The 17,355-nt window shown below is 41.3% G+C and overlaps 2 protein-coding genes across 9 annotated transcripts in view; one reads left to right on the top strand and one right to left on the bottom strand.

Moving 5' to 3' along the window:
- Nucleotides 1-3,966, top strand: part of nckap1 (NCK-associated protein 1) — a 35,332-nt gene extending 31,366 nt beyond the window's left edge. For all 8 annotated transcript variants that reach the window (XM_084375844.1, XM_084375841.1, XM_084375843.1 and 5 more), the window contains one exon: nucleotides 889-3,966. In XM_084375844.1, coding sequence (XP_084231970.1) covers nucleotides 889-1,005 — 117 coding nt within the window. In that variant the 3' untranslated portion in view covers nucleotides 1,006-3,966. The remainder of the gene's footprint in view (nucleotides 1-888) is intronic.
- Nucleotides 3,967-7,746: 3,780 nt separating this feature from the next.
- Nucleotides 7,747-17,040, bottom strand: LOC311270688 (protein phosphatase 1 regulatory subunit 1A-like). Its single transcript, XM_084375757.1, has 6 exons — nucleotides 16,896-17,040; nucleotides 14,464-14,521; nucleotides 13,127-13,164; nucleotides 12,683-12,734; nucleotides 9,363-9,566; nucleotides 7,747-8,076 (listed from the first exon to the last, which is right to left on the bottom strand). Exons 1-6 carry the CDS (start codon nucleotides 16,974-16,976, stop codon nucleotides 8,021-8,023), a joined length of 489 nt encoding a protein of 162 aa, XP_084231883.1. The 5' UTR covers nucleotides 16,977-17,040; the 3' UTR covers nucleotides 7,747-8,020.
- Between the last annotated feature and the right edge of the window lie 315 nt (nucleotides 17,041-17,355).

Below are 17,355 nucleotides of genomic sequence, written 5' to 3'. Positions count from 1 at the left end.
CTTTTAGTTCTGGACCTTGGATCACAACTATAACCACAAACGAACGTGGCCAATCAGAATCCATCTGAATGTACAGGGCCTTCAAACAGCCTGATTCTGGGGACATTTCTCTACAAACTAATGTTGCAGGAGTTCTTACATTCTTGTTTCTAACTGTAGTCGACCTAATTTATGGCATTTAAGAAACACTTCTTCTGCTGGAGGCCCGTGGGCCAAATGCCGCCCTTTAACAACCTCACTGGCGCCCCTTTGATCATCTTGTTAGAAGGCCTATTGGCCCGTTCATTAATTATATCTGCTGAGAAGCACAGAAATGTTCTTGTTTCATTAAAAACTTTCAACTCAGCCTGTCTAACCAGAATGGGATCGTTAAGGTCCGGCCCCTTGGTACTGCACTTATTTTTCAAATCTGGCCCTTTTTTAAAAAAGTAGTCAAATAAGCCTCTTTATTATGTATTAAATGATTATATAACATCATATTAGGCTGTGAAGTACACACTGAAAATGTCATTTTACTGTCTTTCAGTCTCTGAAGTTTGTTTTGTCTTGACTGACGTCCTCTTTGAGGATCTCCAGGATAACTGATGTTGACTCAAACACAAATATGAGTAAAATTTGTCTTCAGAAGTTGACAGCTTGTCGACAGAGTTAGATTCTCCTCACTCCTCTTCTCTGTGGAGGATTTCCTTCTCGGGGGTTTGTTGTTTGTTTTTCTGTGCCGCACTAACGGCTCATCTATATCCATTTTCCTCAGCTGTTGACACAGCTGGAGTGCCACTGTTTACAGAACATCACGTCGTTATCATTATAGTAATCGTCGCAGTGATTGTTGTTGTTGTGAATATTTCTCTCGCCTAACTGTCTTGTGTTTTGTCTGCTGTGTTTCAGATTGTGCAGGAGTCGCCCTTCCTCACCATGGACCTGCTGGAGTCCTGCTTCCCCTACGTCCTGCTGCGAAACGCCTACCACGCTGTCTACAAACAGAGCATCAGCGCTAACGCATAGACGCACGGCGACGGCCTACCACGCTGTCTACCATCAGACGGCGTCGGCGCTCGTATATAGGCGCATACACACTATCAAATACACACTAACAGCAAACACTAAACACAAACTAAACACACTAAACTATGCCTACAAAACGTCAGTGTGTGACGCGCTGATTTAAACAATTCAACTCTAAACGCAGAACAAACACACAAAATGCCAAAAGAACATAAAACACAGACAATAAAACACTGAAATTAGACAAATATGAGACAGACACACACACACTAGCTGGATGAAGTTGGGGGATCAGTGTCTTTATTTTAATCATTGTACTTTTCCATGCTGTTGCCAGGGACCATAACCATAGCAACACATAATATACCATATGTTTGGTTGGTATAAAAGAACAAAAATATAAATATATAGTATATATATAGTTGACACTAAAATATTATTTTCTTTTCGTTCTTTTTTTCTTTTTCTTTTTTTGTTTTTTCGATGAAAGATTTGAGATTTTTAGTGGCCAGCTGACGACTTCTATGTGGTGGTGATGGATTTGGATGCTTACTTTTGGGGAATGCAAACGGTTCTGATGATGTGATGTGGGTTTATTTTATTTTTCTCTGCTTTTATTGAGGAGGGGTGGGTGAGGATTTCCTTGTTGATAATGAAAGACATGTTGCTTGTTAATGTAAGTTTACACTCATAAAAACACACACTGACAGACATCCTGAGCAGATATAAAACGACATGCACACTAAAAAACATCTCGACATTTCATAGTAAAAGAAACACAAGCAGACACAAACACATTTGTATAACATGGTGATGTTTTCTTTCTTTTTTCAAGCTAGTCGTAACATGAACTTTTTGTGGGTAAAGATATAATATCTGTATTCTACTTTGATGTGAACTGAACTCGTCTGTTTTTAATGTTTATGTTTTGTTATTTTTATGATGACGACAATGATGATGACGATTTGCCAAATGTGTTGACACTAAAAACATTGTGTATCAGGGCGTGGAAGTGGTGGAGTGTTTGGGTTATTAATGGGTGAAATGCTGTTTTGTTGTTTGGACGGTTTTGGACCATAGACGTTCTTGGAAATGATCCGCCTGACTCTGCGGCAGCTCGGTTAACAGAAGAACTCTTACAGTGGGAACAAATGTTAAAAATGAAAAGTACTGCAGTGGTTCTGCGGTGTCGGCACGGAGCTGCCAGAATTATTCCTCACAGCTGTTGAGTAAAGGTCCAGTAGGTGCTACTATTTTTCTCTAATGGTTCCGAGTAGAAATGAACAAGCCCGTGCAACATATAATTTATATGATCTTTTCTGTGTTTTAATTTTTACAGTGGCAGTCTTGTAGTGCCAGCAGGCCCTACTGGAGCAGCTGGGGGAATAGTGCCTTGCTCAAAGGCACCTTAACAGCAGCTGTCGAGGGTCCACACCATCTACGTGCTGTGGTTAGATGCACCGATCAGACACAACCTTTAAAACCGCTGCTATCTTATCGAAATGTTATTACTGCTGCTGGGGAAGCTTGCGCCCTGGTGTTCATACGGATACTTGAGGTGCACGACCCACCCAGAGACCCCACAGCAGCTGCACCCTCTAATAGGTGTGGTAGACCGGGCCTGATCGAGCAGGACACAGGACCTCTGGGGGTGTCCTGTAGCATCTGGCGCCAGGGCACTCGTGATGAATCCTTTTAGTCATGTGGGTCGTGAGATGAGGCGTCCGTGGATCCCAAGGGCCCAAGTCGACGCCTTGACTCTCGACCTCCGAGCGTTCCAGGTGCACGACTGCAAATCTTAACTTCCTGTCTGGTCAGTTAGCAATCCCCCTCCCTCCTCTCTACATCAACACACTACTAGCACGACTCCTTCTTGTTTTTGAAGGCAGGGATAGAAGATTTCTTTTCACTACAGCAAATTTAGCCAAACAGACACCATTATACTTTATATGTTACAGCACTTTTACACTGGGAAACTTATCTAAATAGTCCATCAGTAGCATAATTCAAATACTACCCCTCTGTGGGAATCTCTGACTCAGTTTTTGTGGAGCTGTGGGTGACTTTGTCCCGGGTGTTGGGAGGGTGGTTTCCACATGAGTGCCAGGACCCGAGCTTTCCCAGCAGAAACATTGCTTTGTAACCGGTTAATCAATATCGTTCACTCCCTAACTCGGTGGTTTTAATGTTGTGTCTGATCGGTCTCGATGTGTTCGGACTTTAACTTCAATAGGAGCGTTTTAAAAAGTAAATTTAACCGATTTCCTCCACAGAGAAACAATTAAATCCTAATTGATCTCAAACCTGTGAAAGTCTACAAAAAACCTTGGAGTTGCAATAAGACAAGAATAAAATGCATATAAACACTCTTGGTGATGTTTTTCACTGGATTTATAAACTTCAGTCGATCTTCAAACGCGGCAGTTACACGTTCTGGATGGTTGTACGGGACCTTTTAGGAACAGACGGACGACTTTTACAAAGTGCAGTCTGGTTTATTTTCGATTTTTTTCCTCAATCAAGGCATGGCAAGGGCTACATACTGAGACACACACACACACACACACACCATGCTCCCTCTATGCCAGCCCTCTGCTCATGTGCGACTGACACCAGGGCTGTCTGAAGGCTCATACTGCGTACTATTCTACCTTTTGGACTGTTTTGGAAGCAAAGTGAGGTCATATTTTACAGTATGTAGCAGGAATACACTAAAATCTAGTAAATGACGTGTCTGCACTTTACAGTAGATCCACATGTCTAATTCTGGTGTGTTTTTTAGTTGGTAGTATGCATTATAAGCATGTGAGGACGGATCCGTGGACACATTCTGCCATTTGATGTGGAATGGTTGCTGTTTTTTTTTCTTTCTAACCTCTTTTTATTTTTGTGTCTCTCTGATTCCACCGTGTAACTTAATGACATGAATAAAAATAAACTTTAGGGCTGTGTCAGACCTGAGCTGTGAGTGTGTGGCGCTGGTTCCTACACGGTGGCTTCGGCTGAGATGTGGTGAAGTGAAAGAACCGGTAAGTGGTGTTAATATATAATAAACCATCAGGTAGATGTTGTTAATCCAACTCCGTTTGATCCTGTAGGCAGGATAATTTACTCAGTTATCTTATCTGAATACTTTTGGATAACTTCAGAATCAAACACTGAAAATACTTTCACAAATGCTCTCTAATTTTTTAGAGGAAATTAAATGCATTCTAGCTTTTTAATCGAGGTCACATGTTGGACTTTGCTCCTGTAATCTGAGAGGAACACTGGAAATGTTCATCTTTTATCTTCAGTTAAATATAAATATGAATAAAAACTCCATCCAAAGTCACCGACAGCCTGAGAGGAGTAACGTACGTACTTAATATTGAGCATATTTACAAAAAAAAAAAATCCTAATTTTAGAATTGCCATTTTTATTTAAAGAACTAATAAAAAATGCAGTAAAATAATCTTATTACACATTTATCAAATGGGCTCAAGCACCAGCTGTGTGAGGATCTTACTGTAATCCAAAGGGTTTTTATTTCATGTTTTGTTTTGTTCAGTTATTTGTAGTATTATTATTTTCAGAACTGAATCACACTTTAGGGCTAAATGTTCTCAAACACTCTTGGAAAATGTGTTTGATTTTGTAATCTGATTAGTTTATCCCCCCAGGTATTCTACTTAATACTTTATATATTGTACTTTGTACTCCATTATTTATCCATATTATTACATTTATCTGACAGCTATACTTACTTTTTAGATTAAGATTTTATAAAAAATTAGAATTAACTTTCCAAAATAACTTTTTAAAATTAGCTTCACTTCAATCGGCTCTAACAATAAAGTACTTTTCACGTGTCAGTACAATCGATAATAATCACATAGTAATACAAACAAATGAATACTTCAGATACTTTGAGTATATTTTGCTGATTTCCTAAAGGGAAGTTTTGATGCTTCACTGATTGTTTTCATTACTTTTACTGATTTAAATACTTATTTCAGTTCTGCCTATACAGTGAAGGCTAGATCAACATGTACTCTGCACGTTAGGCACTTCAAACTATGTTCAACTACTCCAACAAATACATAAAGAGTAATTTATGCAGAGCAAATATTAGGTGGTACAACAACACCTGGTTCAGTCGGCTGGAAGTGTAGAAACAGCATCAACTATTTATTTCATGTTAGGTTTTGCAACAAAATTAGTCCCAATTTCATGGCATCTGAAAGAGAAATTACAAAAAACATCATAGAAACGTGACTTCTGATCCTTCACATCTGCAGCAGCTGTTGTAAGAAGAGGTATTTAAAATCCAGTCCTGCCTGCTGTGTCCTACAGGAGCCACCAGGGGGCGCTGCAGGAAAACTAATACCACAATGATGACATGAAGGAGAGGGGGGATAAATCAAGTTGGACATTAAAGTAGCCGACATTGTTATGTTTCCACGGTCTAATATGTATGAAATCAATCAATTATCTCAGTTACTGATATTGTTAGTTGCAAGGAAACAGAAATTAACAGAAGAAGAAAAAATCAAACATGAATCCTGCTTATCGGTTGATCCATAATGACTTCAGTGAAATATTCAGCTAATAACATTAATGTTGGCCAATCCATGCAGCCATCTTTAATGTTATTAATTACACTGTATTTTTACTATTTATCAAAATGTCTGCTTTGAAAAAAATGTCCGTACGGTGCTCCAGAGTCGACTGATAAAGAGCTAACAGTTAGCTTAGCGTAGTAGTTACTGTTTTTGCTTTGTATTATGCTCCAGTAGTGATGTTACAGGTGTATTTTACAGGTGTTGTGTCAAACACCTGCAAATTGTTGATCACACAGCGGACATTTTACAAACTCGAGGAGGGAAACAACCCTGAAGATTAGCGTTTTAATTAGGATATTTACCAAGCAGGTAATGTGGTGCTTCTGGAGGTTAACCGCCACTGTAAGCTAACAGTTGTTTTAGCTAGCAATCATGAAATATGTAGGCTACCAATGCTAATTCATTTATTTTATGTTTTTAATTTCTTAATGTGTGAATGGACACTTAATGGTGATAAAGAAGTAGCTTTATCTACCGTGAATTTGTTAGCCTAACCTGTTAGCCAACTAGTTAGCTAACCCGGTGTAGTTGGCTAACCCTTGCTCTTGTAACGTTTAGCCTAGTTAGCAGACCAGCAATGAATTTTAACTTCTTTTGATTCCTTTTTGAAATATTTATTTTGTGTGTGCAACATTAATGCCGTCAGTATTCGCTAGTTTAAAGCATTAAAACAAGCTTTTTGTTGTCAGTTTGCTGCTCTGGTTAAAGGGAAAATCATATTTCCAACTAATTTATGAACTAAAGGGCGAACAGATGTTGTGGTTGAGGTGAATGTGTTCCCAGGTCACTTCATTAAGAGTGAACCTTTGACACGACTCTAATTAAAAGTTAACTGCTGTCTCAGTGATCTGAACTCTCTCCCGCTCATCAGTGTCTTGTCATGTAGGTGCAACATCCAAGATGGACGCCAGAGTCTGTTGGGTTGTCCAGAAAAGTCAACGATGCATCGGCCACTTCTTCTGCACTGAGATCCGCCTGCTGCGTCAGTCTTCTCGAGGGCTGGTTTCCTCCTCGTCCTCCTCAGGTACGGGACTCTTCAGGTTACCTACACACACACACACACACACACACACACACACACACACACACTCTCTGTTGTCACACACCTCACTACTTAATATACCTACACAGGCAAGAGAAACAAACTCAGAATCGTATTATTTACAATATTAATGAGATAATAATACAAACGAATATATACAGATATGAACAAGTTGTACTCGGAGGAAAATAAGGTCCCAGAACACTGAAGATAGAAAGGTGGCAGGGTCCGCCACATATAAACAAAGTAAAACCTTTGTTGTCCCAAAGAGAGTTTGTTTCCATTGACGACTGAACACATGCTGCTAAAATCCTTACAAATGTTCTTGTCATTGCAGAGATAAACTAGTTTTCTAAATTTCTAACTAAAGAAATCAACCCTTAGAAAACAAGATGCACTTTATCCACATCCTCAGTCACAACATGTAAACAAACACTGAACTGTCGTCCATGACGGGCGAACAGTCCCTTTAATAATCCCTCCTGTTTCCAGCTGCACGTTCGACTCGGCATCAACAGGAAATACCTGCTGAATCTTCATAGAAGAGCAGGAAACTCAAATTCAGCCAGAACTGAATCACTTTAAAATGATTTACTGCGAGACACAGATGTGAAAACAAAACACACGAGTGATAATAACGGTTAGAGGGTCGAAGTCGGTGCTTTCCATTTGTTTCTTCCCCCTTTTTTTCCTCTTCTCGCAGCACAATCCCATCTGTGGCCGTTTAGCCTCTCAGGGCCAGAAACACTGGGACACGTGTTGCGTAAACCAACACACTCATTCACAAACACACGGAGACGTTTCAGCTGTTAATGCAGCGACGGGGGACTCTGATCTCCAAACAGTGGGGTCACACAGATGTGAGGGAGGCAGCCACGTACTGCTATTTATTTCTGGGTAAATGGTGCAGAAAAACAAAACATGGCGTCCTTTCTAAAACCTTTTTTCCCCCCATTAATCTGTTTTAATCTCTTAATGGTTTACTCAACACTCTGTTGCATCCCCGCTGGGTTTATTACATCTTTTTAGGTAACTAAAACAGAATATCTCGACGGATAAAGAAAACTCACACGTTCTGTAAATGTTTGAATATAATGCATCTTTATTCACAGCCATTTCTACACAAGCACCAACATCACCTACAGTAATTTAAATCCAGCCTGATTGAATACGTGTAACTTAAAATCTGTAATGTGCATGTTTCTGTGTGTGACAGAGAGAAAGATTCAAAACATACAGCGTTTAATGTGCGGCACGGCAGTGAAGCGGTGTGTTAATGGGGTCGGATGAACAGCGGCGAGGAAGAAGGAAAAAAGTGGTTTTATTATTATCGAGAGAAAAAAGAGATGAGAGTGAAGGCGAAGGCGGCTATCGGGAGACGGAGTCGGGACTGGACGCTTCCTTTTTGTGGTCGCATGACAAATCTGAGAAAGATGGAGACAGAGAGGGGTGAAGAGAGTGAAGATGAAGATGATTGATGAAGAAGCCACAAGAGAAAGAAAGAAAGATAAGAGAAGGAAAGAGGAGTTAGTGCTGTTAGAAGTCAAGAGGTTTACAGAACAGAGCGGTAAAATGGAAACACAGTGAATTATTAGAAACAGCGTGAAGTGTTTATTTTTCAGATGTTGGCAACATTTTTGTCAAGGAAGGACTCAGACCTCTTGTGTTTCTATCTAATGTACCTGATGAGTTTAAGTTTTTATATTCACTCTCTGTGTTTTCATCTCTTCAGCTGATAGATGCTCCAAGTTCGTCTGTGTTTTGGTGCTCGGCAGGTAATTTAGCTAAGTTCGTTAAAGTGACGACGAGGAACTTTCAGTTTTTGTTGGTTCTAGCGCCTCTTTGGACAAAAGCGTGTATTTGTTTTGGAAGTGAGTGACAAAGAAGATCACAGGATATGTGATTTTATACGTGAAATATATATATATACGTGACATAATCATCAGATGAACCACCAGACTGTTTCATTAACACGTAAAAGTTCCTCGTTGTCAATTCAACTCAAGTACTGCGTTTAAAGAACAGATTAGAGGTACTTGTACTTTTTACTTGAGTCTTTTCTTATCAGGCTGCTTTCTGCTTTGACAGAGGGAAATATTGTATCCTACACTTCGCTGCAGGTTTTTGCACACAAAACATCGAAAGTGCTTTTAAATATGATGTTTTGTCATAAATTAAACTCTGACACAAAGGTGTCACGTAAAACAGAATGAAAATAGTCTGTAGCAGCCGTCACATAAAGGATCTGATCCAGGTGTCAGGTTTGTTCATCAGAGCTTGTTCACAGCTGCCTGCAGGCGTTTTATAAGAGCAGCTCAGGTGTAACAAACAGCTGAGACACTGAAATCTCCTTAAAGCTGCACAATTTTACTTTTACCCTGATTTTAAAGCTACAGGCCTCCTGTCATCTCACATTTGATTCAATATTAACATGAAAAACTCTGATTAATGCAGTTTGAAGTTCTTGTAAATCTCTGAGCAACTTACATTTTAATTATGATTGAGAATAACTGTTTTTATTTGGTAATTAATGAGTTTTAGGCTTCAAGTTGTTGTCGACAGATGTTTAAACTCTCTAAAATGCTCTCTAAATAAATACGATATATAATATTATTTCCGTACGTATTGTCTTTACTTATAACAGTACTGGGAATCTGAGAAAACACAACACTTGTGTATTTTGTGTGTACTGCTGAGTTTCTCTGTTTACCCCCTGAACTGTTGCTCTCTGCGACCGCTCTCTCCTGATTGGCTAGCAGCAGACCCGCCTCATTCCCATTGGCTTCCTCCGGCCCGTTATGATTACCCCACAGGGTAGCGGTGGCATACAGCTGCGCTGTGATTGGGCTCAGCTCGCCGTCTGTGTCGCAGAGCCCCGCCCCCAGGAGGTGTTGCTCCACCCCCAGCTGGAGCTCTGAGGGAGAAGAAGAGCGCCTCTAGTGGACAGATGCTGCAACTACAGACAACGTCGCGACCGAGCGGAAGAAGCCCAAAATCAAAGAAACTAAACTGAAATTAATTTATAACTGAAGATTAAAAACTGAACTGAAAGACAGAAGACAGGAAACGGTTCAGTGGCGCTCGCTGACATCTTGTATAAACCCTAAATATCCTGTTGGGAGCTTTTGAGGACGGCGCCAGAGAAACTTGTCTCACTTTTATAAGTTTAGACGTCTGTTTAAGGGAGAAGGTTGCTGATTTATAATATAAATCTTCTGCTGTCAAACTCCAGTTTCAATAAACACCAAACGGTAAAATGGACCCAAAACAAAGAGCCAAAGTTCGTGTAACAATGTGGGTATTACGAGTCTGTAAACCTCGTCTTGTTCTTCTTGGACCGGTGCTGAATTCAAATGATTTGTTGATGTCTGACCCTCGATCATGAGCTCGATCAGGAGACTAGCAGACTAAATATTAACATAAAAGCTGCCAAAGTCTGCTTAAAAGTCAGATTCAAGGTCCATTTCACCTCCAACATGAAAAACTTATTAGAAAACACTCAGATTAATAAATAAAACGCTTCTGTCTGATCCTACAGTATGTAAATGTACAATCTGGTGCATAGGCAGTTACTCCTGAAGCTATTAGCTAACTGGCCTACACACACACACACACACACACACACACACACACACACACTCAGGCGGGATCAATAAAAGAAAAGCTTTTACTGTCTTCACTTCCCGGAACCGGCTCGGCGCTGCACTCTCTGGTCGAGCTGCACACACACTTATAAACACCGTGTTTTTCTTCCTGTTGGTTTCTTCCTTTGCTTCTCCCCTGAAACTCTTCACCTTTTCCCCACAGGCTCGTTAAACCGGAGTTCCCCGTCTCGCATACGAAGTCGAGCGATTAGGAAAAGGCCTTTCCTGAGTCTCTGAACAGAAGCAGGCTGCAGCTGCACCGCTCCTTCTCCTGGCCTCCGTCACACTTGTATAAATTATTCAGCGCAGGCGATGATAACAAAATGACAACAAAGTGTTTTAGAGATAAAAGCCATGAGGTAGGTGCTCTGCGGACAAACTGCGCATAGAAGATGAGCTGTGTTGACATCTGTCAAGTCAAGAAGCTGCTGTTCGTCAACACATCAGGAGAGACGATGCAGCATACAGATTATATAAGTTATAAAACCTGCACAGACTTCTGCTCCTACCAACAATAGACCCAGAAACATTAAACGATGGTCGTAATAAACAAATGTCCATCGACAATATGCTGTAATTCATTAAGAAATGTGATTCGTGGCAGTTTTAAAAAGCAAAATCCTTCATTTTCAAAAGCCGGATCTGTAACGGGTTAAAACCTGATTATAGTTTATTCAGAAACTGAGAAATAAAAGATGAAAGTATCTCGTGAATCTTTCTTCCCAAACACAGACAAAGAATAATCCCCAGTTTGAGAAACCAAACTATCACAAGTATCCGCCCTTCATCCTCCACCACCATCATCATCCCTCCTTCAACTGAGCTGACTGAGACTAAAGAAAACAGAAGTGGGAGTAAAAACCAGAAATAGCTACAGAAAAAGCAAAGAAAGACAAACAATGTGTAATTAACCAAAAAAAACAGAACGTCCATAAAAAAAAGCAAACATATAGAAAACATGTTCCTGAGGAGAGGACGGAGGAGACGTGTGGATACAGCTGCAGCAGAAACACCAGCACATGACACCACAGAGCTCAAAGTACAAACAGCGTCTGTAGAAATACTTCATGATGGTGATTTTAGAGGAGCTATGACTCTGAACAAAGATCTCACTGTCTGTACATAAACATACTGTGTACTGAATATACAGCTGATGCATGACGGCAGCGCTCGTGTGCTGGAAAACTCCCTGTTTCACGTTTTTATCCGCATTAAACAAATATTCATTTGATGTTTAGCATATTTAGTTTTACATTTTCCAGTAACGTGTCCCGGTCATACCTTCAAACGACTCTGACGGTGCACACTTTCATCAGGATAAACGACGGGTTTGTTGCTGATAATTAAGATGAAAGAGATCTTTAAGTGTGACAAACATGTAATTAGCTTCAAAAGATACCGACAGTGGACGGTGATTTATCTTTCTCTCTGCTTTCAAGGATCTTTGACAGACACTTTCAGGCACGTCTGCAACTGACTCTCACAGTACAGAGTCTTAGTTTTCTTTTAGTTAAAGTTTTAAAGGTGTAATTTCTAAAAAGTGGCTCAGAAAATATAGACGGCAGTGTATCACCAGAATAACCAACAACTGCTGCTCTTTGCTGGCTAGCCTTGGCTGCAGAAAGCTACTATTAGCTAATTAGCTCACGGCTCAGCTAGCCGTGGAGCCAGTGGCCCTAGAGTTGTCCTGGACCGGGACCCAGCCTGAGAGTGAACATAACTGGAGACCCATCAGGGACTGAACAAAGTCTCTAAGACCGAGGGAGGTCAGTTTGAAGACACGAGATACAGTATGGAGGCGATTTACAGCGGCTCCGAACAAGACTATGAATCCAAGTTTTGTTTGATTATCGGAAATTCTCGTCGCCTTTACATCTCCCAGCCGAAACTTCGGGGGCCATCGGACTGTCGCCTCTTGCGGTGCAAAGTGGTATTGCAAGACTGGACGGGCCAGAGCTAGCTGGTTAGCATGCTAACTTCAGCAGACATCTCTGCAACTCCATACATGGACATCTTTGACATAACATCTACGCTGTTTTGTGTTAGTTTTAAACTATTATTCTGGCCATATCTTACAGATTGCTCCTTTAAACGCTCGTGCTGGTGTCTTTTGTTGTTCTGGCGTTTTTGCTGCAAACATCTCAGCTTCCCTCTCGTCACCGTTTTCCCATTTTAGACGCCTTTTTAGTGGTGATTAATTATAGAAAACTGTAGATTGCAGAGGGACCCGAGATTCACCGAGTAAATCCTCCTCCTAATCCTCTCCTCAGGGGGGAAATGGGTTTCTTCCGCTTTCCATGCGTAGAGCGTCTAATATACATTTGTAGACATTGTTCACGTTTTATAAAATCATGTGAGACTTGGCTGAAAGTTGTGTTTTGTTTACCTTTCATGGTGGGCGGGGCGTAGGTGCTCTGCTTCCTCTGAGCCTCTGAAGCCTAACAAGAAGACAAAGCAAAAACAATGGATGTAAAGAGGAGGAGCCTGTTGCTTATACATAAAAATAAATATCCATCAGGAGACAGGAAAAGACCACGTCGTCCTCTCTAATCTCGTTATAGTGACGTAGCATCGACTTTCCAGACAAGCCATCATTTATCCGGCCGACTGTCTGTCCCCTGACTGTCTGCTGCGACCTTTTAATGACAAGTGTTCACAAGAAATGTGCAATAACAAGAACATATTGATTAACATGTCTGAGCTGATGTGTTCATGTGTAAAACGGAGGCTCTTTGCTCACGCTGGTTCGCTCTAAAGTGACTGTAACTGATCAGTGTTTACCTGCTGGCTTCTCTCTGCATCTGTGTGTACAAACAACATTTATACAAACCTGCGACTCTCCGCTGGCGTTGTGTTGATCTCCAACATCTGCGGGAGAGACGAGAGACAGCAGCATTGAGATATTTCTGTTTTGATTGATTCGTCACTAAGCTCATTTTTATGGGTTGATGGCACGTCGCCATTTTTCCAAATCTGCAGGACAGATGTTTTTTTAGCCCCACTGGAAGATCTGTCAGTATCAGTCGTCCTGTCAGTGGTCAGGTTGTGTAGTGGGCTGTTGGTGTCTGATGAAGACGGCTCACAAATATATAGTTTGTGGTAAATGATCTCACACAACATGTGAACACTGCTTGTGGTAAATATGTCTCAAACAGGAGGAAATAGTGCATTAGTTGGGGACTGTTTTCAGCTGCGGATTAATCCACATTTGTTCCTTTTGTGAGTATTTAGGGCAGCAGGACGGTGGATGAAGGATTGATAGAGGAACCTGTCACCCAGTGCGACGCTCCTTCAGCTCTGTGCTGATGTTTTCATCTCTTTCCGTTTCAAATGACCGACTGAGAGCTGGAGGAAGATTTATATCTCTCGAGGGGGTCGAACAAAATACAAAGAAAGACCAAACAAGAGTCCCAGAGATCGTCAGTCGAAGTTAAAGTGGTGAACTTTAAGAAAATATCCACATTTATTGAAGACAAAATACTGAAGACATTCAACAAGCTAAGACATAACATCCACATTTTTGTCATGCTGATCTTTTTTAGTTTCAAGGCGAAGAGTCGCTTGTTGTTTTCACAGCTGCCAGCTGGTTTCCACTTCAGACCGTCAGCGGCTGATTACCAAGAAATAAAAGAAATTAAATCTCTGAAATTTGTCGCCAAATCAAATTTAAATGAATAAAGACAGAGAAGAAGATACTGAAGATGTGTTGTGTGTCCTTCTGGATGCTTCCAGGCTTCCTGCTGTGTTGGACAGCAGCAGGAAGACGGTCTCAGGTGCCTGCAGAGCGTCTCCGCTGGAACCAGACTCACTGAGCCGAGCTCACAAAATGGAATCAGGCCGATTATTCAATCAGTCAGTTCCTGTGTGGAGGGATTTATAAGAGCTGAGAGGCAACACACACACACACACACACACACACACACACACACACACACACACACACTTTAGGCATCCATCAGTCCAGCCTGAACACTGAGATCACTTACCAAAAGCTGCAGCACAAATCTAATAAAGGCTCCATTATAGCTGCTGCTTTTCAGCTCTCATCTCCCCCTCAGCCTACACCCCTCTCTCTCCTCACACACACACACACACACACACACACACACACACACACACACACACACACACACACACACACGCTCACTCTGTCTCTCTCTCTCTCACCTGTGCCAGGTTGTCTGTAGATCTGCAGAGTGGCAGGAGTCGGTCGTCTGCGGCGGATCTGAAGTAAACACACAAACAGACCAGTTTCGTTGCTGCTCCTTGAAAAAGTGAAGAAATGATCTCCGGTGCTCGATGAGACTTCACTCAGCCGTCTGATCCAACACAGGTTTGATCACTGAAACTGAAGCCAGACTGATAAACTCACCTGTTTTCTAGTTTAGTGTTTTAAACCCTTGTGTTGTAAAAGATGACAATAAATTGACTTAATAACCTTTTAGCCTTTTATAATTTAAACATATGTTTTATGTGTCTTCTCGGGTCTTATTTATAAGAAAAGTTGATTTCTGAGTTTCATTCCCAACACTTTGGGATTGTTGAGTATTTGACTCGTTGGGAACGAGACTCGAAAATCAACTTTCTTACAAACAGGAGATTTAAATTAACAGCAAAGGACGAGTTAATGACGAGAGACAGTTTTAAGTGTCTTTTACAGTTCAGGTGCAACTTCAGTCTCACAGTTTCACTCCGCTGAGGTAACACGTAACCTGTCGGAAAGGTAGACTGACCATCTTATCATTAACAAAAGGTTGTGCTACATGGCTATTGCAAATTAGGATATAATAATAATTGCAGTCAGTTGATTTTATGTCCCTCTGCTCCCTGTTTTAACCTGCATTTCTTAACATCTGTCTATGATGACCCTCTTTTGTGCAAACACACTTTAAATATTTATTTTTGACAGGATACGCCTTCCCACTGTTTGACCTTGTGTTGCTAAACCAAGTCCACATGTTTCAACTGCTGAATGCCCAAAAGGTGAAAAAACTGAGATTTGTCCTGAACGTTTGTGTGTTTGCTGTCTTTATATCTTTGGATATTCAGCAGTTGAAACACTTTAAAAAGTGTGTCCTCGTTATTAGGCTTTAAAAAACACAACATTCAGCTAATTGTCCAAATAATACGAGATTAAAAGTAACAACTGGAGCTAATTGCTGCAACTCTTACACCGTAAAAACACGCGATTAAACTCACTGCTGCGTATTTGTGCAAAGTTAATTGTCATTAACTGCCTGAATACTTCTGGCTAAGGTTTATTGTGAGTATTTAACTCTCAATTCACAGTTTTATTACCAACCTAAAGACTTTCCCACAAACTGTACTGTGGCGTAAAGGTACGAGCTAACGGCTAACTATTTTAAAAAGAAGGCTGGAGAAGGACATTTTAGATGAATTTTCCCAATGTTAACACGAGAAACATGAGCTATAAATGACACTTTTGCTGATTCCTCCGATACCTCCAGCCTTAATAACTAAATAAACCAATGAAGCCAAAGTAAAGATCAGATTAAACTCACTGTTACTTTAACAAAACTTGAGAAAAATCACGTCTGCTTGGCTCCCAGCTCCCAGACGATGGGAATAACACTGCAGGAATGTAAATGTTCATCGGGAGACTCGGTTTACGAGATGGTATCTCATAAAACCAGCGCTTAAATTTATCTTCGACTTCTGTAAGTGTCGACGGTTTCCAACACAGGGGCCTCTCCACAAACAGCCACCGAGGGGCCCTGATGTGTCGCTGTTCATTACCAGCTGCAGCTTCCGGTTTCCATCGAATAAACAGTCCATAAAGACGTCAGCGAGGCGTCCAACACTCACGCCTTACAGAGAGCTGCTCTCCAAACTCCATGATGCAATGTATGAAAGACCGGCTTCTGTTTCTTTTTTTTACTGTAGGCGCCATTCAGAACCAGAGTTTGTGGTGTTCTGCACATTTCATGGCCTTTTTCAACCTCTCGAAAGAAAGATCTGTTGGTTTGTCATCCCCCGTGTTTCCTCTCTAGAGAACAGGCGTGAACTTGTTGCAATCAGCTGCAGATCATCCGTGACGGTGGTGAATTTATTTACAGTCGCCTTTTAGATCATCAGCTAGTAAACAAGGAGCGACGAGGACATTTAAAATGCTAAAACTACAGTTTATATTTCAGGAACGCAGAGTAAAAACGCATTAGTTGTGTTTGTTTGTATGAAATAAGTTTCAGGGCGGGTGTTCCCTTTAAATAATCCACATCATCTGCACACAAACACGCATGTAACCCCCGTTAAACCTCTTTCACAATACCCATGAAAACAAACAAGCTCAAAATGTGTCACATGCACATCATCAAACACGACAGACCCATTAAACACACACACACACACACACACACACACACACACACACGCCGTCACCCAGATACAACAAGCTGCAGTTTTCATAAGACGGACTTATGCACGCACACACGCTGATCTGCACCCACACACAGAAAAATCCAGACAAGACTCCCAACATCAGATAGAAGCTTCATTCAGCCTCCACATACGTGAACCTCACACACACACACACACACACACACACACACACACACACACACATGCTGGGATACACTCACATGTTCGGCGGCCTGAGGGTCCAGCTGTCCCTGCAGCGGAGGGACAGCGAACTGGATCTTCTTCGGACTGCTGGGCTCCATTATTACTGACTGAGAGATAGAAAGAAAGACGGACAGAAAGAGAGAGAGAGAGAGAGTGAGTGTGTGTGCATGTGTGTGTGTGCATGTGTGTGTGTCAAGGAGGGGAGGGAGTAAAGAGGGAGGGAGGGAGGGAGGGAGTGGTCTCCTCTCGGCCGATGGGGTCCATTATCACTAATTGACGGACTTACAGAGATAAAGAGTAGAAGCCGAGTCATGACGGGATTTTTTTTTCCAAAACATACGCTGTGATGCAGAATGAGGGAGTAATGAAGTCTTTTTTAAATCTTTTCTCGCTCTAAAAACCAAAATATTACATATTCAGGCTGATTCCTCGTGATTACAGATGTTTACATTTACAGCTTTCGCTTTACTCTGCAGC

The sequence above is a fragment of the Pagrus pagrus genome (genome assembly GCF_965226575.1).
Source record: "Pagrus pagrus genome assembly, chromosome: 15".
Lineage (NCBI taxonomy): Eukaryota > Metazoa > Chordata > Actinopteri > Spariformes > Sparidae > Pagrus > Pagrus pagrus.
This window is presented reverse-complemented; position numbering and strand designations above follow the sequence as displayed.

Excerpts from the sequence above, each read along its gene's own strand:
- LOC311270688 (XM_084375757.1), bottom strand. The coding sequence starts at position 16,976 with ATGGAGCCCAGCAGTCCGAAGAAGATCCAGTTCGCTGTCCCTCCGCTG. Across the intron at positions 13,165-14,463 it reads CTACAGACAACCTGGCACAG|ATGTTGGAGATCAACACAAC; the intron begins GTGAGAGAGAGA and ends TCTCTCCCGCAG. Across the intron at positions 8,077-9,362 it reads AGAGAGCAACAGTTCAGGGG|ATTTGTCATGCGACCACAAA; the intron begins GTAAACAGAGAA and ends CATCTTTCTCAG.